General features: G+C 39.2%; 1 protein-coding gene across 1 annotated transcript; it reads left to right on the forward strand.

The window, feature by feature from the left end:
• Positions 1-686: 686 nt before the first annotated feature.
• Positions 687-27526, forward strand: kntc1 (kinetochore associated 1). The gene is made up of 62 exons (XM_074670856.1): positions 687-815; positions 970-1114; positions 1226-1346; positions 1481-1596; positions 1748-1826; positions 1934-2011; positions 2087-2121; positions 2213-2323; positions 2659-2752; positions 3044-3096; positions 3195-3307; positions 3395-3449; positions 3559-3657; positions 3745-3788; positions 3886-3948; positions 4039-4114; positions 4278-4403; positions 4498-4664; positions 4779-4890; positions 5080-5223; positions 5322-5378; positions 5691-5762; positions 6968-7087; positions 7437-7580; positions 7670-7765; positions 7861-7964; positions 8058-8160; positions 8245-8379; positions 8463-8582; positions 8869-8941; positions 10163-10230; positions 10308-10609; positions 10739-10911; positions 12336-12436; positions 12584-12728; positions 12825-12881; positions 12967-13130; positions 13252-13356; positions 13447-13575; positions 13822-13938; positions 16178-16281; positions 16367-16589; positions 17764-17853; positions 17937-18102; positions 18220-18278; positions 18359-18575; positions 18659-18732; positions 18811-19021; positions 20143-20255; positions 20382-20437; positions 21018-21096; positions 21179-21303; positions 21409-21544; positions 21624-21719; positions 21812-21868; positions 21990-22044; positions 22403-22466; positions 22788-22917; positions 22999-23088; positions 23645-23799; positions 25312-25417; positions 27134-27526. Exons 2-62 carry the CDS (start codon positions 977-979, stop codon positions 27164-27166), a joined length of 6648 nt encoding a protein of 2215 aa, XP_074526957.1. The 5' UTR covers positions 687-815; positions 970-976; the 3' UTR covers positions 27167-27526.

Raw genomic sequence — 27526 nt, forward strand, 5'->3', positions numbered from 1 at the left:
TGCTATTAAAATCAAGAGTTTAAACACAAATAAATGTGAACTACTACCCTTGTATGTATGTAAACATGCAGCACAGTGATGTCCCTGTAAAATCATTAGTACAGTTGGGTATTGTAATATCTAAAAGGGAAGATGATCGTTGCAGATTGAATATTAACCCAATTGTTGATAAAGCTCTTAAAAGACTCAGTATGTGGCTTCTGAGAGATCTGACTTTAAGAGAAATAATGTTGATAACAAATCAGAAGGTATGTTCAGATTGACATTTGCTGCTCTTGCCCTGACTGTTGATCCATCAATATGTAAATCTATAAATATTTCATATTTAATGTGTTGTATAGGAAGGGGCGGGTCTAGTTGAGCTGAACATTATACCGACTTCCGATAAACACTAACGTGTCAAAGATTTGAAACTGAAAGGAGGCAGTTTATTTGTGGTATCAGGGGAGAAAATGTATGTTTTGATGGTATTGACATTCTACCGAACGAGTCAGAGGGCAGGTGTTGCAAGTTATTATTTCTGTACCTCAAACAAACAAAACTGAAAGAGAGAATCTATTCATTTTTTAATTTATTTTACAAATGTATTTGTCATCATTTTTGTGCGAGTTTAACTGTTAATTTTAGATATTCAGGTCCACATTCACTACCAGTAGGTGGCGAAAATGCACCATTTCGTTGTTTGCCAAATAAATACCAAAGAAGAAGAACACCAACGAAGAAGAGAAGACCCGCCAATTTCTAAAGCTGTCACTGTTGACGTTAGTCCAACTGAAGTCTTGCAATAAAAGCTCTCTAAACAGTTAAACATTGGGGTGAGTAATCAACTTTTACTCGTGCATATGTATGTTTATTCGTAACGTTTCCGTGATTTATCAAGGAGCATCGCCGCGAAGTTGACACACAGTTGAATCACTTCGCAGATTCTTGTTTTCTTTTCTGTTAACGGTGTTAAATCTCCCATTTAAGCTCTGAAATGGCGATGTGGAGCGACGTTGAGCTCCTGACCAACGAGGACACGAACACAGTCCGTTTCGGTGGTGTGTCAAAGGAGGAGAATGGTAGCGGCTTGTATCAGGTGGACACATTGGTGAAAATCTCCAGTGCTAGTGAGGTAATGATGTCTAAATAGAACTACTGGGACCCTTTTCTTGTGCTACACAACAATAGCTCATGGATTCAAGTGACGGTCTAAATTTGTGATTGGAAATGCTGGTTCTTTCAGGTGCAGGCAGATCCCAGTCTGTATTCCCTTAGTGGTTCAAACTGGAGTATTGTTGTTGCAGACAAGACAGTTATCCTGTTTGATCAGAGCTATCAGACCACTCTGCTGCTTCTTAACTTTGGTATGCATCCCCCCCTTTGTGTTCTTCTTGATTTCTGCCCGTTTTCTGTCATGTGATTGCTTTTTGTGTTGCTACATCCCCATCAGTCTATCTGTGGGTACTGTGCAGGTTGAGTCATATGCTCTATTTTTCAGAAACGGATGTGGATGCTATTGATGTATGCCTGGACGGACAGTTTTTGGTGGTTTGTGAAAGAAATGGAAACCTTCACTTGATCTATGTCCCACACAAGAGAATCCTTTTCACCAAGGTATGAGTGATTATTAATGCTTACTAAGTACCCAGCTCATAACAGTTTGCAAAAGCTCTCGTTGTTCTGTACCTGTTTGCTTTCGCTGACAATATGAATGATGACGCTATGATAAACACCGTGGGTTTTATTGTTGCCCTCAATTTTTAAGGCTTTGGTGGAGAAACCGTCCAGTGGTGATGATAAAACATACTCCTATATCTCTATAGACAAGGACAAGGGATCAGAAGGTGAACTTCTTGATGACTTGGAGAAAATGTTATGACAAAGACTGACCCTGTTTTGAAATACTTAGAGTCCTCTCATACTTAACAGATGTTTGTGTTTTTGTCAACAGAGAATTACCATGTGTTTCTGCTCGTAAAGGATGGGTTTTTCCACATTTCAAACCTCCCCTTGGAAAAGATTCAGACAGGTGATTAAAAGAACTGAGTTTTGTTGATGTTATTTGCTGACCAGATTAAATACAGATCCTTTTTTGTCCTCACAGCTGTTGAGAAAGTGGATATTGGAACTTTGAAGGAGGTAACCTGAAACCATATTCTTTCAGTACAAAGTCAAAATAAGGATTTTTTTTTATTAGCAAAATTATAATTCCACCTCTCCACACTTTCAGCTCCAGTCTCAACTCAAGATATACTTCCAGTCAACCAGAGATTACCATGACGAAGGCTGCAGCACAGCTGTGATGTTCACTTTGGGTCATGAAATGCACTTAATGATTGGGGTCAGTGTCTGTGAGAAAAGTTTAATTCAACAGTTCACTTTATGTAGTCTTGATAAAATAAATACATGTGCTTGCCAAGAAATCCTAAAGTAGGAATATGCAGTGTTTCCTCTATCTGTGCAAGCAGCCTTTATAATTCAAATGTGCGGATGGACAAGCAGTCGATCAAAAATTAAGAAAAGTTCTTTTTACTGTTCCTTCAATCCTCGCATTATGGAAAATTGTAATGTTTTAAGGTAATATTAAACTTGCAGAGAATTTTCCAGAAATGTTAAATGGCCTTTATATAAAATATTGATGCAATGATGTGATTTGTCACATCCTCCTCCTCACAGGGGGATAAAGAAACTGTTCTGACTCACTGGAAGATGGACTCTCATCAGGCCAAGATGTGCCTTGCTCACTCCGTCGGTGATGGCTTAATCACAGGTATGCGCTTGTTTCATGCACGGTAAACAATGTGTCCTTGGTGAGATACTGTTTCTTATCCTCTTGGTCTTTAATATTTAAAGTTTTGAAATTAGAAGAAATTATTTTTTTATTTTGAATTAGTCAGATTTTTCGGGGAAAGATTAAGGTTATATTTTCAAAAGTCTCCTGGCCAAGCAGCGCATTCAGAGTAACAGTAAAACAACACACATGTTAAATGTGTTAACATGTTAAAAAAATGTCAACATTTATGTGTTTATACATGTAAAATCCTCTATGTTTGCATCAAAGGTGTGAAGAAGATGGTGGCGGTGGAAAATCTCCTGTACATTCTTGACAATGAGGTGAGTTAAAAGTAATATTTTTCCAACAGCTGAGTTGAGTTTGATTTGTATAAGTTTATGAGTCATGAGTTCTCAATTTTGCCCTCCTTCTGTTTCAGGATATCTTGAGCGCTTGGGACCTTCATTTTCTTGTTATGATTCACTGCTGGCCAGACCTTTCTATTCACGACTTTGAACTCACCACTGAGTGTGGCTCTGCCTCAGTCATGAAGTATGTGTCAGTGTTCTGCAACATGCTATAGCTGTGGCGAGGAGATATGATGATAAAGTATGTCTAAATGAATTGTTTGTGTTACAGCCAGGACAAAGGCAGCCTGAAGATGATAACGTTGACAAAGCAAAACAACAGTCAGGTAGCCGCACAAACCCCAGCCCTCTAAAAACTCAAAGAACAATACAAAGATGTATGATGATCTGAAGTTTTTTTCTAAACTTAACAAGAGCTTTATTATCATTTTTCAGATCAACTCACTGCAAATAAGGTTTTTGCCCTCCATGACTGTGTGCTACTCTCTAGATGTCTCATCAGTCTCCTGTCTTGTCCAGACAAAAATAAACATGGTAAGCTATTGCATTTATTGTTATAATGTAACCTCAACCTATTTCTGCACTATTACACATGTGAACTTCTCTCTTCACTGGTTTCAGGATACCATTTATCTAGTTGAAGGCATTTGTGAGAACCCAGAGAGGTAGGATATGTTTTAATTTCTTGTTCAGGAATAGCTGGAGAATTTGAGTGTTGGAAAATTTAAATGGTTTGTTTTGTTGTTGCTCTTCAACACACAGCCGAGGAGAGCCAATATCCTCTGTCGTCGTCAGATGCTTCACAGAGGCTTTGCCTGAAAACAGGTCTTTCATTTTCTTCTGATACAAAACTTCAGTTTGAATGACCATACTGTGATATTTTTTATTTTCTTATCTCCTATTTTTTGTTCTCAGGCTTAGCAGGCTTCTTCATAAACACATGTTTGAAGAGGCTGAGAAGTTTGCCATCACATTTGAGCTGGATTTAGAGGTGAGAGTCTGTCTCAGTCTGTTCTCAGTTGGATAAAGATGTCCTGTGGGGCATGATGTTTTAATTTTTAAAGAAGTTTTCAGAATTAGTGTTTTTACTGTAGAGACATGTTGCAGCTGCGGATGTGGATACACACACAACTTATGTTCCTGTCTTTGTTTAGCTTGTTTACAAGGTAAAGCTTGACTTTGTGCTGGAGCAGCTGGCCTCTGCATCAGTGGGAGGCTATGGACAGGAGGTGTGGTCTGAACTTGTTGATGAGGCCAAGACCAACCTGATGAAGATTACCGTTAGTTTTTTAAAAAATAGTTTATTTTTTGTGTGTTCTATGCTCAGTCTTAAATTTCATGCAATTTCCTTGTTTAAAAAAATGTGTTGCCTAGGATGAGCATTATGTGGTAGAGTACTGCCTCAAAGCACCGTGGCCGACGTTCGACATGGCAGAAAAGATGCTGAATCATGCCGCCACTCGATACTCCTCCCTGCAGATCCACGAGGCTTTGGCCAGGCTGGCAACCTTCTGCAGCCTGCATGGCCCTGAACATTTCAAGTAAATTCCAAATCATAGTGGTCAGGTTTTTTCACATGAATTGTCCACGAAGCAGATTGTTCGTTGTAAACACTAATTGTTTCATCTTTATTTTACTTATTCTGTCATCCACAGTGGCATTGCTTGGATTGAGTTTCTGAACTGCACTGACGATTTAGGAGACATCCTGACCCACCTAAGAGAAGGAGACATGAAGGGTGCTCAACTCCTGTGGCTAAGATACGAGGTAAACAATTGCTTCATGCACTTACCAGAAAAAAAGCAGCAAGATATCTGGCAGACATAAATAACTTTTGTTGTCACAGAAGAATAATCTCAAGTAAACTATTTTAAAAATGGCGACAATTAAGTGTTTGTGTGTGAAATGTTGTTTCAAGGTAACTTTTGATGCTGTTGTCTGTTTGGTTTGTGACAGGGAAAGATTGCAGCAGAGTTTGATGAAAAACAACTTGAAGCTGTGCTGAGTGCCATCTCAGAGGACCTGCCTTCTCAAGACCTCTGTCCTTGGTTCAGGACGGTTTTTGTTCCTTTTATTAGACGAGTGCTTCCAAAAGGACAGGTAAAGGTCTTTCTCTGGAGCTACAACACCTTAATTCTCCTAAGATGTGAGCATGCAACAATATTTTTCTGTTGTCTCCCTGGTTTTATGCTCCACAGAAAATCCTGGCACGATGGCTGGAGCAGAGGGCAAGGAATCTTGAGTTAACAGAGAAGGTACGGGAAAAACTAATGTGGGTGCAGGTTTGGCCTCGTGGATGAATCCTATACCCCATGCACAGAGACTGTATGTAATGACATGGACATCCTCTGTTGATTCACTCATACTTCCCAGTTTCCTCCTCTTAGCACTTTCCTGTTCTTCAGTAAAGGCTTAGAAAGCCCAAAAGTAAACTTAATTAAACCAATCTTAAACAAAACAGAGACATGACAACAGGGCTTTATTCCTGAGTATTCATTTATTTTATTTGCTTTGCTACAACTCCCTGTACTTGAACCATTGATTATGCATGAAAAATATTGTCCCAGGGTGCCTGGCCCCAGAACGGGTTGGACTTGGCGATGCTTGGAGTGCCCTCTCTGTGGGCCTGCATCAAATCTGTAAGTCTGCTTCACCCATCTTTTTTTTTTGCTATGAATGAATTTTTGTGCCTTTGGGTTTGTGTTTTACCTACAACCTTTTAGCGCTCAAACCTTGGGTAAGAAAGTCATTAGCTTTTGAAAGTGACTGTGAAATTTAGAAATCTCTCCTAAAATATGTTTATAGTAGGGATGGGAATTGATAAGATTTTGTCAATACCGATGCCCTTATCAATTCTGCTTATCGATCTGATTCTTTATCAATTCCCTTATCAATTCCTGTTGTGAATTTTCTTGGTACAAAAAGTAGCTTTACAGGTTTTCTGTGTCAACAGCATTTAATTGAGTTTATACTGTAAGTGAATAAAATGTAATTGGTCCCTGAGTCTGGATATTTCTGGACATAATTTTGCAGAAACAGGTAAATATTACACACAATGTGACGTTGATGTACTGTGCTGTAATGTGTGAATAATTCAAGTAGGAATTCAGTTACCTGTTAGCTTTTGACATTTGAAATTCTCAGTATTTTTTACAAAGAGTTGATGTGATATGATATGATATATGAAAGTTGAAATTCTATATATGCTAACTGCTAGCATATCAATGCAGTTTCCCATATACGTTAGCATCAAGCTTTTGCTATTTTGTTATTTTGGTAAATAAGGTGATTTATACCATTTTGAATGTAATGAATATGAATCTCCCGAGAAAGAGTAATGTACATTTCTTTATGAAGTCAGTTCTTCAGTAAAACTTCAAGCTGAAAATCCAGAATCAGAGTTTTCTTGGGAAACGTTATCTAACTGCTAAGCTAAGAAAGCTACAGCAGACTAGTCGGCGTAAAGCCCAGCGGCTCCGGCACAATGTGAAGAATTGATAAGGGAATCGTGAAGCACAAAGACTAACGATATCGATGGATTGAAATATTTCTTATTGATTCTCAACAGGAACCGGTTTTCAATTCCCATCCCTAGTCTACAGTCTGCCAATTGTATCCAACTATTTTTCTCTGCCAGTTCAGTGCTTTCTATTTCTGTCAGTATGAGATGATTGTGTCTGTTCTTGGGCCTATAAAATGGGCACCCAGAGATATTTTTTCCCCATTACTTATCAAGTGACACTTTGATTACTGTCGATAAAAAAAGACAGTTTCAAAAAATGTAACAGAAATGTTTCACATACAAATAATCTTATCCTGGCTTGTGTTTGTATTTATTTTCAAGGAGGAGGACTATGGGTCAAAAGAGGTGGAGAATCTCAAGTCCTTGGTGTCCCACCTCCGTCAGCTCCTGGACCTTTACAGGAAATATAACTGCAGACTCTCTCTGTCAGTCTTTGAGAAGGTTTGTCTCTTATTAATGACAGAAAAGTGTTCAATATCCACAGTAAGAAAACAAACTTTTGTTTGGCCAAAAATTTGACCAAAAAACTGGCATCCTGCTGAAAGTGTTTATCTGTGCCTGTAGATGTCAGCGAAGACCTGCAGACGATGCACTGTCTTAGGGAAACTGTAGTTTGTGCTTTTCATTAAATATTTGCGTAGCCCTGAGTTATGTTTTACTTGAAGATATTATTGTCAATAAATCCACCTTATACGTATTTTAGGATGGTATTTTTTATTTTTAGGCTTTTTAAAATTGTTTTTAGCTGGTTTTAGACAAAAATTCATTACTTTTGCATTGAATTTAACAGGGAAGTGTTCGTAGTGTGGCATTCTTCATGCTGGACAAAGTGCCAGCTCCAGAGCTGATCCCAACCACAGTGGAGAGCAGCATCCTGCCATATACCATAGAGCACGAGATTCCTTTTGATGAACTCCTTCTTCAGTACATCAAGGTAAAAAAAAATCACTAAAAGAAAAAAAAGCGTTTAAATTCGTAAGTTCATACTGATGATGTTTTCCCTCTCAATCTGATCTACACTAGGATCTTTTGGAGCGCTGCAGCTCTCAGACCACAACTCTCTTCACTGAATGGGAAGCCAAGGCAGTGGCAGTGCTCCACTGTATGACTGACACAGATGTACGTTTTCATGACGCTTACTCTCGGTTTACAAAATGTTTGAGCGTTGTGATAAGAATGAATATATTTTCAATCTTACATCTTTGTATTTTCAGATGATGGTGGATGCTGTGCTGGAGATCATGCAGAAAGCTGTTGTGCCATGGAGTAATGTGGTTGAGACACTAGTTCAGCAGTACCTAGATATGGATGGACCAAAGTAAGTCTTCAGTTTTATTTTGTTCCCAACACCTTATAAACATGATATCAACAGTTTCCAAATAACAGTCTCTCTACCTTCTGTGTTAACTAGACAAGAACTTCTGAAGGAAAGCTACCGTCTGATGGAGATCAGAAAACTTCTCAGAGGCTACGGGATTCGAAACTTCAACCTCTCCAACAGCACTCAAGTGATGGTGTGTTAAATGTCATGGACCATGAGACAAATGACCTCCATGGTGGCGCCTGTTAAACTCTGTCATGCTGCGTTTCTTTCACAGATGCTGATAAGATACATCCTGAAGCAGGACCTGCCGATGTCTTTAGGAGACTCCCTGACTTTAGCTGAAGCCTACAAGCTCCCAACCTCACAGATAAATTACTTGTATCTCATCCAGCTGATTGGCCTTGGAAAGGTACGGCAGACTATAAAAGGTGAAGTTTGTTTTCTAGAAAGAGGAGTGACATATTGATAGAAAGTTTTGAACGCTGCTTTCAGAACGAGGAATGCATGACCGTCCTGAAGAAGCTGTCCTCTGCAGAGGCAGAGTGTGTGATCCAGCGTCTCACATCTTGGGCTCGGCTGCAGCTGGAGGACAAACATCACATATCAGATGAGGTGAGGGGGGCAGTGGGGGTCAGGCTTTCTAAGTTGGTTTTAAGTGGTAAAGATGACATTGCAGCTGTCACATGTGAAAACTGAAAACATTCAATCATGGCTTCACTGCCTTGAAGCCTTTTCTTTGGTACCCTTAGTATCAAAATTGATATGGCCTAGACGACAAAGAATTTAAAACAAGCCTCAAAGGTCCCCATGAACAAAACATCAGCTCTAAGTCTGAAAGTTTTCATTTTGGCACCTTGTATCATAGATCTAAATCTGTCTCATTGTCTCTCTGCAACAGCACAAGAAACACCAGATGGTCATCGCTCAGGTGATGGTGGAGGCTCTGAAATACCTGCATTTGATTCAAAAACGTGAGTACTTTTATTCAATGTTAAGATACGACTGTATTTCATCCAGACAATAAACTCTCAGTTCTCTTTTACACCCAGGGTGTATGTGGGGTCTTAAAAAGTATTAAAAGTTGATAAATCAGTTGTGGGAAAATTAAGGCCCTTAAAAAGTATTTAAAAGTCTTAATCAAAGTGTTATGAGGTATTAAATTTTATTGGTATTCAAGCTTTGACTCCAAAAGTATCCATGAATATTTATTTTCCTCTTTGGGATTGTTACAAACTAACCTGACACGCCCAACAGACAGTTTCATATTTCAACCACGGAAATAGTCCATCTGGTTGAAAAATGTTTTCAGGGTCTAAACCTTCAAAAATTACCACACCTGGTGATTGGATGATCATTCTGCTCGTCACACTCATCACAGACCAGCGTGAGGATCTAGAAAAAGCTGTAGCATCTCAAAATATTTCACTCCAGATCATAAGAGTTTCTCAAGCCTTTTGAGAAAACTTCTCAGACTTTTTATGACCTGGGATCTTGGATTCTTACAATTTAGAGAAAGCTTCCCCTGATCTCAGTTGTTTTGGAACAAATTTTCTTTGTTCAAATCACCTTTTTACCGGATACAACCCGACAAGATAAGGTATTTATCAATACAGTTATGTAGCGCTGTTGTTTGAGACGTGAAAACAAGCAAAGTTGTAATTTTGTGAGGCGCGGGCTATCTGTAGCACTAGCAGCCCAGCATATCCGTAGGCTAATGTGACAACAAACTCAGTTTGTACAGTAGTTTAGTCGCCGTCAGTATGTAACGCTGATGAAAAGCAAATAACACAATCTCAAGCACATGTCCTAAATTTTGACAATGATGAAATAAATTCTTGTTTTTCTTCTGCAAGTTGGCTTTGAACAACTGCTGTTACTTGTTGTAGGAGTGTGAATGTCAATTAACCTGCCTTTAGTTTCACTTATTCTTTCAAGTTTTATTCTTTCAAGTTTTATTCCTTCTCAGTTTACCTAATTTATGTTAAAATGCAAACTACAATTGTCAAAGATCGGTTGCTGACAACAGCTTAAAGTCGCAATAAGGTCTTAAGACTCTTTGAAGGTTTTTTAAAAATGTCTGAAGAAGGTATTGAATTTAATCTCAGCATTGTAGCGTATACTCTGTACACCCATCCTGCTGAGGTTTGCTATAAAGAACATCAGAGTGATACCTGGTTTGATGTCCTCTGCAGATGATGCTCTGAAAAGCATGGAGTGTGAAAACAATCTCATCATGTTTAAGGCCATCGCCCACCTGCAGGTGAGTTAAATATGAAGAACATGTTGTTAGTTATTACCTTATGTTTTAATCCCCTCCCCTCTCGTCTGTTTCTACAGGAAGACTTTGATATTTTCTTCACTCCCTCAAACTACGAGGATCCAAACATCCAAAAGCAGATCCAGGAGCATCACATCACAGCATACGAAAACACACGGGGTCGCCATTCATCCAAAGCGAAAACCACAGCCATTCCAGTCGTAGCAAATGATCCTGATGGCAAATCAAAGACCATCTCCACAGAGGCTGGCCTGCGTCGTTTAGGAAGGCAGCTACAGCGCACCGAGCAGGAGCTCTGGTCTGACTTGGCCCTGCGAGCTCTAACAGTAGGAAAAGTGGACAAGGCCCTAAAGATCCTCAGGTTTGCATGAGCTGCTGATGAGATTTATTTAGATTTTTTTTTTAATAAAAAGTTCTTAACACATTTGAAGGAACCCAGCCTCTTTGGATAAAACTCTTTTTTTTTTAATTTTGTCCTCCTTGTCCTCAGTGAGCTTTACGAACATCACTACAACACCAGCACTGGAAAGGTTTTGTTCACTGCTGCTAAGACATTGTGCCAGATGCTGGAGGCAGATGTTCCCATGGTGATACCTGAGGACATGGACCTGCCAGCAGTCATCCATGATCTGGCATGCCAGGCTATCACTGTGTGCCACTCAGGTAGTGTAAACTTTAAGAATATTTAACAACTCCACATCTACATTTGAAAAAGAATCATCACATTTTTCTGCCAAAACAATGAAGAAAATGTCTTTGATTTTTATTCCAAAGCAGCTCTACTTACAAAAAATACTCAAACAGAACAACATCAGAACAATGAGGTCTTTATACCAGCTTTAGTTTTTGTGGTGTCCTGAAAAAGTCTGCATCTGAAAGTTTCTGTGAGGGAATTTCAGCTGGTTGTGACTAGAGCCCGACTGATATGGGATTTTTAGGGCCGATGCCGATACTGGGGGCAAAATAAGCCCATATCCGATATATCGGCTGATATATATAACAAATTCATTGATATACTCAGGATATATACTGTATATAAACACAGATCATTATGATATCCATATGATTCAAGACAGAGACATAATACTATTAAATTAAAATAAGGAACTTAATTTATAAAACTGTCAACATAAGAACTGTAGTTTAAACCAATGATAAATAAGAACAAGCTGTAAAAACAATAATAAACAAAGAAGTCAAACTGTAAACACCTTTAATAAATAAGTCAAACTTTAAACACACTAAGTATAAAAAAAATTAAAAATGTATACACACAATGAGCAATTTACACGACGTTAAAACGTCGTATTATAGTCTTACATTAGATAATGGTGGACGTATGAATTCACAGTAGCATTTATCTCTGTTTATCTCACAAAAAAGCAACTAACACGACGTTAAAACGTCACTCTAAAGTCTTACATTAGATAGTGTTGGATGGAGGGAGCGGGCACTAGGGCAGTGTCCAGCCCAACACACAGACACACAGGAGCAGGAGTCACAAAATCTCCACGGAGCAAAAATTTTTATGATGGGCTACCTTTTGGCCGATGTTGATTAATCGGTGACAGGCATAATCAGCCCAACCAATTAATCGGCCCAATCGATTAATCGATTAATCAGTCAGGCTCTAGGTGTGACTGAAGTTTTAACTAATAAATACTGATGCCTCTTTATGACTCACAAGAGCAAGTCCATCAGCAATGAGATCAGAAATGTCTTTATTAAAGAAATATTTTTATATTTTACTGCAAATATTCTCAATCAGTGACATGTTTATCTGCTGAAGAAAGAAAGATGAGATTATACAACCCTGGCCTTCACAGGACAAGATCAACAAAGTGTCGAGGTCTTTGCCCACAGGAGAAATATGACACAAACTAAAAGCTCCTCAAAACAGTTTGAAACAGAAAACAGATTTTCACACTTGGTCTCTGTTGAGAAGAGTGAAAAGTGAAAAGAGGAGTGGGGCCACAATTAATTACTTTTTTTTTTTTTTTATGTAATTTTTTTTCAGTTGCCCTCATCCTCTTTTGTATTAAGGCGTCTCTCTGTGTGTTTTGACATTAATATGTTCACTGCTACAGATCTGCTACTGGACTGTCTGGAGCTCTGCAAATGCACACGTGTAGCCATGGATGTGTATCATCAGTGTCAGTTATCGGACAACTACGGCTTCATAGCCAAGGTCTGTATTAATTTTACTTCACTTTGCTGACTTCACCTGATTTGTGCTTTATTTGGTGAAGAATGGCTTATATTTGTCAAACTGACCAGTGGTGAAATTGATTAATGCCTCCCTTGCAAGTTATACTTTTATTCTGTTACATCACAGGATTCATCTCTGGAGGAAGAAAAAGATCAACATTCTCAGTGGAGTTTTCAGGATGTCTTTAATGAGGACTGTATTGTCCTGGATCCAGTGTCTGTGCTTCCAGTCCAGTATGAAATAACCAACTGCCTGCTGCCCATCTCTCATGGTAAACACGTCCAAATTCATCATTTGCTTTCTTACAAATTGCAACTTTTCCATAACTAAAGTAAGTTATACAATGAATTTTTTTTAAATCTTGCAGATACTAAACTGTACCCTCTGGACTGCTCCTGTCTCTCACACTGCTCATTTGAAGATGGTATGTTTGTATTCAGTGTAATGTATTTTTTCAGCATTGATTTGTTTCTAAAAAGTTGAACTTGTTTCTGCCCCGGCCCACACAGGCTCAAACTACCTGCGGCCCCTTCTTAATCCCTTGGCCAACATGTTGCAGATGTTACAGGAGTGCAGCCAGCTGGAGCTGGCCCTCAGGGTGCTGGTCAATTCATACGGCAGCTGCCTGCAGCACGTCACCTCCAACGTTATGGATGTGAAACTCAGCGTACAGGTACGTTCAGTGGGGCTCTCAGTGCCACTGATTATTTACATTTCAGGTTTTAATACTAAACTGTGACTTCATAAAACTTAAATGTTTGTTCTAAGAACTGCACTCCAAACTTTTCCTACAGCTCTATGACAACCAAGAGCTCAAGAAATACGATTTATGTTTGAACAACCTTCGAAAGACGACCACTTCATATCTGAATGCTGTCGCTGTGGCTCTCTTAAACAAGGTGAGTCTGCTGAGTCTGACAGGAATGAGAGCAGCAGCAGAAATGTGCTTAAGAATACGCCCGAATAACACTGTTTACTATGGGCTGCAGGTGTTCAACTGGAGGGTGGTTGATTGTGACTTAGCCAGTGGACTCTGCACACTTCTCTCCAAAGCAGAAGTCTTTAAGATTCTGTGGAAGGTTATTGACAACACCTGGCAAAATTATGACAAAATCCTGGTAAGCATCAATACTGCTGTTTTTTTGTTCTATGTGCTGTTTTAATGTTACATACATGCCAAATCAGCACAAAAGTTTTTAACTGTTTGGTTCTGCTCAGCAACACAACCACCGAAAGTTTAGCTGTGATAATGTCTCAGACAATCAAAAGGGATGCAAGATAACAAGTTTGCACATGCTTAAGAAAATTTCTATTAATGCTACATTCAGAAGAACTGCTCAATGACCGAATCTTGATTTTTTTAGGCTGTAGCCAGGATCGGAGCCAACCTCTGCTGCTTGTACAATGAAGCAGAGGAACAAGAGAAGTTTCTCTCTGTCATCACTGATGCTGAGTGGGGCATCAAGCTCAGCAAACTGGAGGTATGTGGATGAAAACATCTTTTTTGTTTACATTTTTCCTTACCAACAATTTTCTTTACATGTGGAATGATGGGTAACAGTGAATGTTTTAAATACACATTTGCTGTATTTTTACATTTGCATGTGGAATGATGGGTAACAGTGAATGTTTTAAATACACATTTGCTGGTATGCAAAGCCATGTTCTTTATTCTTTATATGAATAGAATAGAATAAAACTTTATTGTCATTGTAACAAGTACAACGAAATTGAAGTCACAGCAGCAATCAAGAAAACAAAAGTAAGAAAGTGTATAGAAAGTGCAAAAAGGTCCACAAGAAAATAGATGATGACAGCTTGTCCATCAATCTCCAGTTCAGCCAGCCTCCACCTCCACAGGGTCCAGGACTGAGCTTCTTCAGTCATGCTCCATCTCTGTCTCCTGTATCCTGTCTGCTCACAGCAGATGAAGGCGTTGGTGTCTGGTGTTAGCTCCGTTAGCCATGTCTGTGGATACTAGCATGATGCTACTCTGCCCTCTGGTATTCCCTCTGTTGCTGGGTTAGTACAGCTAGCTTGTTCATCTTATTGGAGATAGATCTTATGTTCCCATTAACAACAAATAGAAGGACAGGTCCATGTTGTCACCTCTTAGCTCACACCTGAGAACCAGCACGTTGTCCTCACCTCCTTCTCCTCACCTTGTGGGAAGACATCAGGCCTTACACCAGTTAGCATTGACATGCTACAGGCTGCTAACAGCTGATTTCACATGTAAACAATGCAGCCATGGTTACATGTAGGATCTCCAGACAAACACAGGAGAAAAAGTAGTAAAAATGTCACTGAAGCCACAAAAAGTATGGAGTCCATGACCAACAAATGAGCCAAACAAAGTGATGATCCACTCCAAATACAAAGATTATGAAAAAGAGACGAAAAAATTACAAGAAACAGACAAAGAAGAGAGAGCTGCTGCAAAAGGCAGTCATAGCCAACAGGGCGGCACCTAGCAACATTAATTAATTAATTAATTAATTAATGTTGATCTGAAATTGCAAAACTACTGAAATTAGCGAGTGAACTGTGACATAGAAAGTGAATGTTACTGAAAAGTTAACTAACTGTTAGTGGAAGAGTAGTTGAACAGATGTTTTACTTTACTTTGAGAGCTAACATTTCCTGAACGTGTTTCACTCTGGTTTATGCAAACCGCTTTCTCTCCCTCTCATGCAACATCAACTGAACTAACTTGTTCAAATCTGAAAGTGCGAAGTCAGCAGCTGTGTCCCAATTCAGGGTCTGCAGCCTTTGGGAGGACCCAGCCTTCGCAACCTGTGTAAACCACAAAGGCTGAACTGAAATGAGACGGTCTGGTCTACAGAGCATTTCCTGTTTGTTCACTCTCACTGTCACGCAGCGTCGTGCTCACCTGTCAGGCTTACAGTACTCATGTCACATCAACTTGGTATAGCAAGCTTTTCAAACACATGTAATCCAAGCTCACATTTAAAACAGGATGGGTTTTTTGTACTACTACTATTTTTACTATTTTACTTTGTAATTCTTGTATAGAGTACAAAACCACAATCACGTCATAAAACAGAGTAAAACAAAACCATACATTTTCAACATTCGAACAAGTGCGAAGGGTTGTTAGATCAATTACAAAAAACTGTATAAAGTGCAAGCTATTTTAGTTTAACTGCTCCTCTCTTTCAAAGTACTGAAGTGATTGAATGTATTGTTTGAATTCCCTCTTTAAAAAAATCAATCAAGGAAGTTTTTTCCAGAGAATTTACATTTATGAACAGAATTTTTCCATTATGAGAAGATTTATACAGAAAGTGTTTCTCCTCTGTTAATTACTTAAAAGGAACCCAAACCACGCATTTTTCCACAGTAAAAAAAAATTTTAGTGAATGCTTTCAGAAATAAATCACAGTTGTTGCCAGAAATCCTTTACAACTGGATGAGGCTTTCAGTCATACCCATCATCTCTGGCGTTCACATGCAATCAATCTTGGGATATGTAAGGCTAAGAAGGATACACCGAAACTGTCCTTTGCGGCACTTGAAAAGGAGGCTGGATTAGTCGGATGCTTTGTGGAGGAGCCTTTGAATTGGGACAGCCTTCAACACACCGCTGTGGCGTAATCGATCTGCAAATTTAGCCCTTGTAGGCTGCAGCCCCTGAACTGGGACACAGCTAACAAGTGATTGTCTTTTGATACCACGTCTGCTCCTGCTCTGTTCCAGATATCCATTCAGCCAGTTTTCCGTCAGCGGCCTGAGATGAAGAGAAGTCTGATCCCAGATATGGTGAAAAACAGAAAGATTACACCAGAGATTATCCTACAGTACTGCAGGTCAGCTACTCACTCAACATTACACAAATCTTTTTCACCCTCTCCTAAAGTGAAATATAAAATAATCTCCTGCTTCCACCTGCAGCACCTATGGTCTGGACCGTGATGGCGTGATCAACCAGTATATCACCACTTTACTGCTGCTACAAGAGGACGAGGAGGGCGGTGGTGCCTCGGGTATAGAACAGGAAGAGACGCAGCCTGTGTGTCATGTAGATGCACTTGAGCGAGTCCTGCAGATTATTCCAATGTTGCACAGCACCAGCGAGCTCACTGACAGTCTCTGCGCTGCTGTATTCAAGGTTTGTGCTTGAGGAACAAAATTCAGGAGAAGAATCTTTACATCAGTGTTTTCACATTAACGTGAACATTGAATCTTTGTACATCAGGACATTTCTGTCGACATGTGAAATATGGGTTTCACTGAAAGGTCCCATATTCTGCTCCTTTTCTGCAGTTTAATATGGATCATTGATGTCTTCATGAAATGGTAGTAACATGTTTTGGTCCAAAAAGCCAATAAATCAAGCACAGCAGCATTGTTTCCAGGCTCTCATAGCCCCTCTGTTCAGAACGCTCTGATTTAGTGGGCGTGACCTTCATATGTAAATGAGCCACCGCTGATACCGCCCGCTCTTCTGCGTCACTGAGAGCGGCGCCATGAGCTCCGAGTGCACAATTTTTAGAAAACAAAGAAGCTCGTTTACCGTAACATTACAGGCTAAAACAACAGGCTAACAGCAGCTAAAATTAGCATCCTGAAGCTAACACAGAGACAGGGGGGACACTGAGGAAAAGCTCTTACATCTGCTCCGCAGCACACAGCATTTAAAATACTCACATTTACAGGGTCAGAGGTTTGTTGGTGGATGGTTGGTAATGAGCCTGGACTCAGGACCAGTGTATTCGCTAGCCCTCTGTTGTACTGTCCAAAGTTGGAAAAGCAGTCGGCCATGACACATGCACACACATGCACAGTTTTACTGAGTGTAGCTGGAACATTTCCTTGATAAATGAACTTAAGCCACTTAGTCTTGTCTTCTTCTGAGATGGGAAGCTTGAGCATGGAACTATGTGGCTGTTTAAAGCCAACAACAAAGCAGTGATGGGTCTTAGACTTTGGCATTGGGCGTGGAGGAGGTTCAGGGTATCCGCTCCGGTGGACTAATCAGGTCAGACTTGCTCCTGATTGGTCAAAAAAGGGAATCGCTGACGTCAGCAAATCCCCAAAATCCAAACAGCTCGTTTTAGGTCAGGATTTTACATTCACAAGCACTACTAAGTACAGGTTTGGTCATTTAGTATCACATTGTGTGGGCTGGGAGGAAAGCCAAAGACTCACAAATTTCACTAAAAGAATAAAGTGATTTTTGCACAATATGGGACCCTTAATATAGATATTTTCTGTGTTTCTGTCACAAACTTTATTTAAATTTTTCTGTTCACTAAATATGCAACCTGTCTTTCATCACACAGCTCAGCCCGTATAACTATGAGAGGATTGAAGTGGTTCTGAAGATCATTCAGGCTGCAGATGAGAACGTGACAAGCTTTTGTGTCAATCAGGTAAAAATAAAAAAGGACATTTGAAATAGTTCCTTGACCTTTAGGTGTATTAAACAGGGACTCATAATGCATCTTATGCACAGGCCATGGGTCTGCTTCAGCACCTGAAGTCCTATAAGCGAGTTTCTCCTCCCTCTGATGTGGAGAACACATATCTCCTGGAAAACGGCCTGCTGCCAAACCTCCTGTCCAACAGCAGACTACCCTTCCACCTGCTGACGCAGAGCAAGCATTACTGGAAGATCATCTGTGAGTTAGCCTCTCTGGTTTTTCATGCTTCAATATTGATTTATTTTATTTTGTGATTTTTTTCTAGATAATGTCAGTGTAATAGTGGCAGTTACGAACATTATTTTCTTTGATTAGCTCCTGAACTCAGTGAAGAGACCTTCCCAACACTTTTACTGATCAGCAAACTAATGCAGGTAAAACACACTCATCTAACTGTGACTCGATGTATCACACATGATGTGCAGGTTATTCAGACGTTACTCTCATTTTCCAGGTGAGCCTTGATAAACTGTACATGTCAGCAGCAAACCACGTGTTTGAGAAGAAGATGAAGCCTTTACTGCTGGAGCAGAGGAAAAAGGGTCATGGTCACGGCCATGTCAAGGAGACTTTCAAAGTGGCTAAGACCATGATGAGGTACATCCAGTGCATCCAGAGCCCGGAGTGGGCGGCGGCCACAGCCCACAAGATCACCCGAGAGCTACCAGCAGGTCAGACCCACTGATGTGACACTGCCTCTGTATTGCAGCAGTGTGTTTGTAGTTCTCTGCTGAATGCTTCTGTCTTTGTACAGGCCAAGAGAAAACACTGTCGCTTAAGTTCTGTTTGGCTCTTGGAGAATCCTGGTTGAAAGATCCAAACCTTGACGTAAGTATTTGTTCAGTACCTCATGCAAATTTTGTCTTGTTTATTTTTTAACCAACTTTTACTTTCAACCCTATGAAGGAGGCAGCGAGGGCCAGAGGGGAGACGTTCCTGTCCAAGCTGAAGCTGCAGTTCCAGCGTTCTGCCACCGAGAACACCCTGATCAGCAGCCAGCTGAACAGCCCAGAGCATCTGAAGCTAACAGGACTGCCAGCGCGGCTCATCGTGGCTCTGTATGAGCACAGCAGTGTGGAGGAGCACTACAGAGACACAGGGGGTCAAACTTACCCTGGTGAGTACGCTGTGCTGCAGCATTCTGCCATAGAAGTTGTTATAAAGACATTTCTTTCAAGCTCTGAGCTTTTCATGATATTTTTCTAGTAGACTCAAAACTATCACACTTCACAAATGTTGAAAATATTGAGTCTAACTCAAGGGTCTGCAACCTGTGGCTCTTTGACTCCTTTGTAATGGCTCCTTGTAGATTAAAAAATATATTATTGAAATGATGATTTTTTTATTCTCCCAGCAGAGGGTATTGATGATTAAAAGACATTTACACTAAATATAATTATTGTTTAACATTTTGTTGAACTAAATCTTCATCCCATCTGTCAATAAAGCCTGCCACAGCTCTACTTCACCTCCCACAACATCAACAGTCCACCAATTTTCCATGCATCTGTGGCTAACCTCAAGTTTTAAAGTCATAGTGAGATAACTTAATCTACAAAAAGACAAATCTAGAAGAAAATACAGATTTTAATTCAGTGGATTAATTTAACTGCCAATGTGCTGGCCTAATGAATATACTTGATATGTGGAAAGACAAGAAACAAAAAGAAATTCAAAAATCTTCAAATTGTTTGCAGAGTTTTGAAATTTTGGCATATTGTTTTCCATTTCAATTTTTTGGTTAATTTTTTATTTATTTTTTTATGTTATTTATTTTTTTCAAATTTCAACTAGTTTTTTCAATTTTCCCAATTTTTTTCATTTTCTTTTTAAAGGTCCCATATTGTGCAAAAGTCACTTTATTAAGTCTTTTAGTGAAACATGTTACTACCATTGCATGAAGACATCAATGATCCATATTAAACTGCAGAAAAGGAGCAGAATATGGGACCTTTAAATAGATGCAAATTTATTGAAAAAAAAAATAGACATCAGAACGTACAATTGTACAAATGTAAAATTTTATAAATTAAGAAAAAATCTAAAATTGTTTTGAGAATTGTTCACTAGTTTTTAACTATGTATAGAATTTTATACTCTTAATCGTTTTTATTGTGAAGATAAAGTAGATTTTGTGGCTCCTGAATGACTTTAATCCAGGTGAGTTGAGGCAGAATGGCTCCTTTAAAAGTAAATGTTGCTGACTCCTGGTCTAACTGAATCCTTCGCACTGTGCAGATATACATGCAGTGGTGAAGGAAATCGCCTCCATCAACAGTGTGGATCTCCTAAAAATTCGAAACATGATGTTAGAAAAATGGATCTGCAAGACAGGACCTGCTGTGACTAAGGTATGTCCCTCAGCGCCAACACTACCCTGATAAAATATTATCTCTGCACATCTCCTGTTGAGGTTTACCAGAGTATGAGCAGTGAGTCTGTGGCAAAGAATTTGACGGTCGTTTCTCGCTCATCAGGATGTTGGTAACTTTGAATGTGTCAGCAACATTGAGGAGGACCAAGACTTAATGAGGTAATGACTCATTTCAACATCAATTATTGCACTGCAAAAACTGAAATCTCATCAAGTGTTTTTGTCTTATTTTCAGGAGAAAATGCTTTTTTAGACTTAATATCAACCACATTCACCCGGCCAGTCCAGATAAACTTCTTATTTCAAGTCATTTAAAGACAAAAATGAGGTCTGAATTGCTTGTAACAAGTTACATATATCTTCCAATGGATCAAGAAAAAAGTTACTTGTATTAAGGCAATGTTTTAGTTTTTAGCAAATTTTCTAGCAAATCTTTCTTGTTCCATTGGCAGATTTTTTAACTTTTTACAAGCAATTCAGACCTCATTTTTGTCTTTCAATAACTTGAATCAAGAAGTTTTTCTGGACTGACAAGTTGAATGTGGCTCATATTGAGTATAAAAAGACAATTTTGACTAATAATAAGACATAAACTCTTAATAAGATTTCATTTTTTTGCAGTGTGAGAAATAAAGAAACTTTTTTTCTCTGGACAGAAATTGAATCACAGTAATTTAAGCACAGTAAACACGTGTGACACTTGCTCTTCATCTGCGTTACATGGTCTTGATGCTCTCAGGGTGGTGTACATGCTGCAGTCCTGCTCCGTGGATGAAGCTCTCCGTCTACTAAGCCCCATCCTCTCTGCAGAAACCTGGGTGAGTGACACATCTGGGGAGCTGGTGTTGTAAAAATCTCAGAGGAAATTACTTTAGTCAGTTTTTGGACATCTCCCTGTAGCCCCTCAGCTCTTCTGGACCTCGTCTGACCTTCTGCCATCGAACCCGAGCTCTGCTTTGTCTTGTTCGTCTTGCTGATGCAGCTACTCTCGAGACTCAGCTGCAGATCCCAAGGAACAAAATTCAGTAAGAAAACATGAATTCTGATATCTGTTTCTTGATGATTAGCTAAAGTTGGCTAAAGGTTATGTATAGAAGTACTAATCCTCTGTATGTTATCCACCCCTGCAGATATTACCTGAAATGCCACATCTTTGTCTCCCAACTGGAGGTATTAAACATCCCTTATACAGTGCAGTCCTTCCTCAACAGTCCCAAAGAGGGCTTGGTGAAGGGGTTGTGGAAGAACCACAGCCATGAGCCACAGGTACCTGATGGTTTGAGCTCCACTGTCCCAGAAATGTTACAAACACACAGGAAGACTGAAGTAGCTTCTGTCCTTTCAGGCAGTGCGGCTGGTGGCAGACCTGTGTTTGGAGTATCAGGTGTATGACGCTCAGCTGTGGAACAGTCTGCTGCAGAAGCTGCTCGGCTTCAACCTGGTGAGGGGCACACAAACCACGGGGGAAATACAACTTAGGCAGAAGTAGCATTACAATACAAGAAAACAAAAATTTTGTCTCCCTCTCCTCAGATCAGCCATCTGCAAAAGGTGCTGGAGGCTATAGTTGCTGTGCCTGCTCTGTGGGAGGTAAGCATTTATAGATATCCAATCAGAGCTTGTGTAATGGCAGAGACAAAAGTGCCTTTAACTAAATATAATTTAAAGTTTCAAAGTCAGTTTTCTAATGTTTCCTCCATTTCCTCCACAGATTTCCAGTTTTTCCAGGACATGGAGGAGCACAATCCTGGCTCCTTTTGTCTCAGGTAAAGTATGACGGGATGGATTTATAAAAAACATGATAATGCATGCATCTTGAGGCTGACTGATCTTTGTTGTGTAATGATACGATAAAAGAAAAACTATTTTGAAAGTTATTGTGAAAGTCCTCTGTTCTTTAGCTTCTGTCTATAAAACAGTTAATTTCATACACAGAGACTTTAAAGGCACACAGTTGAATCTGCTTTTTTCCATCAGATTTAGTAAAAATGTTTCGCCTGAGCAGAATGAGAAAGTTTGCAGAACTGTGAAGTTTTGAGGGTGTTTTTGACACTGATAAGTGACGCACTTTGCACAGTTTTGTATTCCTCTTAAACTCTCCTGACTCTGTTTTCTTATCAACAGCCTCAGTTCCTCTGAGTCCTGATCAACAGACAACACTCTACAGGACCTTTGTTCTCCTTCTTAAGTATGCTGCACTCACATCCAAACAAATCACCACCAATGTTTCTGTTTGTGTGTAGACATTAAGTTGACTTCCAATACAAGTGTTAATTTACAAGTGTTAATTTACACACAGCAGTTATCATCTGGCTGTTAGAGAAATATGAGTCATGAGACCAATAAAAGCATGGTGTCACCTCTGCAGCCTGAAACGGTTTCTTATATTAGTCACAGTAATCTACTTTGTGTCCAGGCTTTCATTTACTGAGTGTTTGTATTCTCTTAAGCAAGGAGGCATTAATGACCTGAGTCATACACTGTCTGTTTGTTCCATCATCCCTCCAAGGTGCCCTTTCCTGTTGAACATGGACCTGATAGGAATTGCAAATCGCTTTGCACAGTTCAATCTGCCAGCCTTCGCCCTGGGAACTTTGCTTCTCATCCCCTGTGCCAATAAAAAGGCACAGCAGATCAAGGTGAGGACCTCATTTTAGATCTTCGACCCACATCACATCACCTCCATGACAATGTTGTGACAGTATTTTTGTTGTTTCCAGGGCTTCCTGTCAGCGTGTAACCCCATTACTGTCCTCGAGCAGGTGGAAGAGCTTATGAGCACAGGGGAACTAGCAGGAATCCCCTCACAGGTCAGAAACCATTGAGCTTAAATTCTACTTTACCTTATTTCTTCTTCAATGTACAGTCAACCTTTACTCTTAGATCAAGTGTTTACTTTGCCACTCAAACAGGAAACCTATGAGAGATTGTGTTTGAGATAAGTAACACTTTCTTCAAGTGTTTCTTTTACAACTTTGTTTTTCAAATACACAACAGCTGTTTGAAATGATTCAAGAACAAAACTCTGGCAGCAGTTCAGCATTAAATGCAAAAGAGAAAATATAACGTACACTGTTGGTGACGCATCAGATTCTGTTAACATATATTTGATCCTAATAAAGAAACACCTTGCACAAGTCTGTGAAACAGAAACTGTATTCTGATGGCGTGAAGATATTTAAAGCTAGAGTGAGAAAAAAAAATTGTGTAGTCAGCATAAAGGCAAACAAAAATAGTTCTAACGATGGGAGTGCGGGGAACGTGCTACGTTATCTGCCCTTAGTTTTGTTCTGTTTAATGTCAGCTTTTGTTCCAGTTTAATATCAGTGTGGTACAAACAAATGAAATGTCCTTATGTTTCCTCAGATCAGAGAGACTGTCATGACTTTCATCAGCCAAAATGGACAGCACCACAAACTGTTAAAGACCAAACACTTCAAGCATCTGAAGCAGCTCATTGTGTCAGGGGGGAAACCAAACCAGGTGAAAGACATGGTGGACTTCCTGGTCAGTCAGAACTGGTGAGTTCTTGGAAAAAAAAAAAGTTTTACATTTGGGTTACAAATTATGGAAGCCCAAAACAGACAAAATTAAAAATAAATAAAAGTGAAAATCAAAACAAAAATAGAAAATATATACATAAGTAGATGAATAATTAAATTAAAGTTAACATAAATAAAAAAAACAAATTTAGAAATGGAATAAAATAATAAATAAGTAAATAAAAGTGCTCTGCTCTCATATTTCTTAATTTTATGTTGCAGACACTGCCAGCATGTAATACAGAAGACAATAACATTCAAAAGGGGCGGTCCTAAACGTGTCTTGGGATGAATTGTTTGCTTATTGGTTGATCCACAAGTGAGTGCAGAAATGAAAGAGATGTGCCTGCCATCAGCCACAGAAAGAGGAAATCACCACACAACTCTCAGTGGCTGCGTTTCCATTACAACTTTTCGTAAAATCATAGCAACATTTCTGAAGTTTAAATAAAATGTGATTGCGCCTTGATGATTTTTCCATTACCACTACAATTGTGTACAACTTGAGAAGAAATAAAATGTCACGTTTGTCCAGACGCTGCTCTGGTGATGATGGTGATTCATGAACATTAGTTTTTTTTATTTACTCTTCAAACCGTCGGCCATGTTCATGTCAACTCAAAACAGGGAAGAATAAACACTCAAAGCACTGAAATAAAACTCATCATCTCCAGCTCTCCTTCTCACACACACACGTCTCCGCCCCTCCCTCCTGCTGCACTCTGACCCATGCCTGCCAACACCCTTGTTTTCTGCAGGAGTCTCTGGTTTGTAACCCTCTCCCCCACTGAACTCCCAAATTTTCATGTTGATACTGTAATGGACTGCATAGGCATCATCCGCAATTGCCTGTGTGTGGTGTAACTTCTGAGAAAGCTGTGGGACGCTTTCGTCTGTGAATTAGGGCCAAGCGTCACTTTTTTGCAGTAATTATCCTCTCACAGCCTTCCTGATGACTTTTGACTGCAGCAAATGAACAACAATCCTCCCTTCCCTCAAGGAAGGGAGGATGAAACTTTGGAGCTTTGAGACCCACCTAAAGTTTGTGTGCTTTTCTCTCTGTATATTTCCCTCTTTCTGTGGCTGTTGGCAGACAGACTTAATCAATTTCTGCTCCCACATGTGGATCAACCAACAGGCAAACTGTTTAACCCAACACACACTTAGGACTGCCCCCTCATTTGAACATTATTTTCTGCTGTATTTCATGCTGGCAGTGTCTGCAACATAGAATCAATAAATATGAGAGCAGACTGCTTTGATTTATTTTATTATTAATATTTAGTCGTATTTCCACATTTATTCTTTTATTCATTTATTTATTTATTTACTTAAGTAAATTGTTTTTTTTTCCACTTTTATTTATTTTTAATTTTGTCAGTTTTGGTCCTCCTATTTGTCAGTTTTGGTCCTCCTATCTCTCCTAAGATATAAACATTCAGACTCATCCTGAAAATCACAGCCAATCAACATCTCTTTCTCTGTTTTCAGTCAGGAAGATGCAGACTCACTCGCTCGTGAATATATGAAGCACAGAGAGCATCAAGGAGGGAAAATACAGACTGCAAATGGCCCACCGTCACTGAGCTGCCTGAAAGTAAGAAAGCACTAAGGTCTTCACACTTATTACCCAGTTACACACTCAAGACAACAAATTATTGATTTAAAGCTCCTCTGGCAGAGGAGGCAGAGCTTTACACTAACTTTTTCACTGGTAGCACTGGTGGGACCAGCTTTCTCAGTTGGTCACACCAGCATATGATTTGGTTGCTCCATCTGTTTATTTATTTATTTATTTGTAGGGGGTGCAGTAACTCTAGCTATGATTTTGCTGAATATTTTATTGTAAATATGAAGTTTGCAACAAGCAACAAGCTCTGGCTGACGAAACAAGTTATCTTTTTATGTAATTCTAAAGGAAGACAACAAAAATGCTTCTTAAATAAAAGCAAATAATAGCAACAGACATGCAAGTGTAAACATGTCAGGTTTATTATAGTTGACAAAAACATTTTTTCGTTAAAATATAGAAAAAGGCTTTATCTAAAACAATGACTAAAATTCTTCAGTAAGTTTACAAAACTTAATAAAATAACCTGAAGTGATAGAAAGAAAATGTCTTTAGTTTTTATCTTTGTCAATCTGTGTCATACACAAACTCGTTACTTTTACCCATCGAGAGTGCTGGCAGGCTGCTAACACTCCTGAATATGGAGGGAGTCTCCCTTTTTTTTAACCATTCTCCCGCTGGTCTCCTAGCTTGTGATTTCTCCTGATTATCCTCAAACTATAAGTTTGCTCCTGTGATCTCTAATATTTTTCAAAGTCAAATCAAGTCCTGTACTTGGGGGTTATATCAAAAACTCATAAAACATCCATCCCCCCTCTCTCTTAGTTGGTTTGATCCAAAGACGCTGCAGGAGAGACAGGTAACTGTTCTGCACTAGATGATGTAGAGTTTATCTGAGCCTTAGCTGTTTTCTTTTTTTCTTTTTGTTTTTTTTTTAGGTATTGACACGACATGTCATGAGTTAAACTCTTGCACTGGTTAAAAAGTTGATTCATCCTGTGGTTAGCACTTATCTTTCTATTTAAGCCAAGCTCTAACATGCTTTGATGCAGCATCCTTTTCAGTCAGGAGAGTTTAGAGCAGCGTGAATCATATAGTGAGAAGGCTGACTCTAAAATAGAGAAATGCTTGTCCTTGTGAAATTCAGTCTGTCTTCGGTGTGTGATGCGCATACGTGCTGCGCGTGTATGTGACAGCGCTCTCTCTTCAGAACAGGAGAGAGTTCAGACTGATCCAGAGAAAGAGAGGGAGGATTCAAAACACAATGTCTTGTACAGTGCCTCTGATATGGGAAGTATTAAGACTTACACACCAACACGACCAGATTAAATTTTTACTCACCCACGCTGAAAAAATGGTTGCAGTCTCGAGCCCTGCCTGGGGACTCTTCTGTTTGTCCTAATGCTGGCATTCCCCTGATACTAGGTGTTTTATGAAAGATTCAAAATAAATAAACAAAATGAAAAAATGTGTGCTGTGACTCGTCATGTCTGAATGTTGAATGTTCTCTCAGAGCAGTTAAACTTCTTTCTGATTGATGGTAGGTCATTAAAACTCACCATTGTTAATGAATTAATGACACTCCCTTAGTTTTAACAGTGGTTTGGCTCCCATCACAGCTGTATTTTATCCAACTTACAGACCAAATTACCACTAATTTTGATGTTTTCTTCATGGTTATGTTACACATTAGACTTTTTCTGTTGACACTGAAAAAACTTTTTAATCTTTTGTCTTTTTCAGGAGTTTCTCAACATGCAAAACGGAGTCTCATGATGAGCTTTAACTTCTTCTACAACTCTTTAAATGTGTTACTGTCTTCAGCTCAGATGCTACATTTGCACTTTTCCATTTGTCTTTCTCCTGATCTTGTAATATTTGATTTAGTGGTTTTCATTACCAGTTGTCTTGTTCTAAAAATGTTTCACTTTGCCAAAACATGTATGTTATTAATCTGTTATTTTTTACTTATTACCTTGTTAAGATGTGTTTCTGTGTACGGTGTATCAAGTAGCACAGGAGAAACAGATATATGCATTGATAGAAAAACACTTAACCACGTGAATAAATCGATATAATGTCAGGAATATATTTTAAAAAACAACTTGAAGTTGACTTTTTCCCTGATTTGTTCAA

Source organism: Halichoeres trimaculatus, unplaced genomic scaffold (genome assembly GCF_033239565.1).
Source record: "Halichoeres trimaculatus isolate MK-OKI-2021-1 unplaced genomic scaffold, fHalTri1.1 fHalTri1_scaffold_5, whole genome shotgun sequence".
NCBI lineage: Eukaryota > Metazoa > Chordata > Actinopteri > Labriformes > Labridae > Halichoeres > Halichoeres trimaculatus.

Bases quoted from the DNA above. Each gene is read 5' to 3' on its own strand.
- kntc1 (XM_074670856.1), top strand. From the start codon at position 977: ATGGCGATGTGGAGCGACGTTGAGCTCCTGACCAACGAGGACACGAAC. The intron at 8,942-10,162 runs GTGAGTACTTTT...TGTCCTCTGCAG, and splicing joins CCTGCATTTGATTCAAAAAC to ATGATGCTCTGAAAAGCATG. The intron at 13,131-13,251 runs GTACGTTCAGTG...CTTTTCCTACAG, and splicing joins ATGTGAAACTCAGCGTACAG to CTCTATGACAACCAAGAGCT.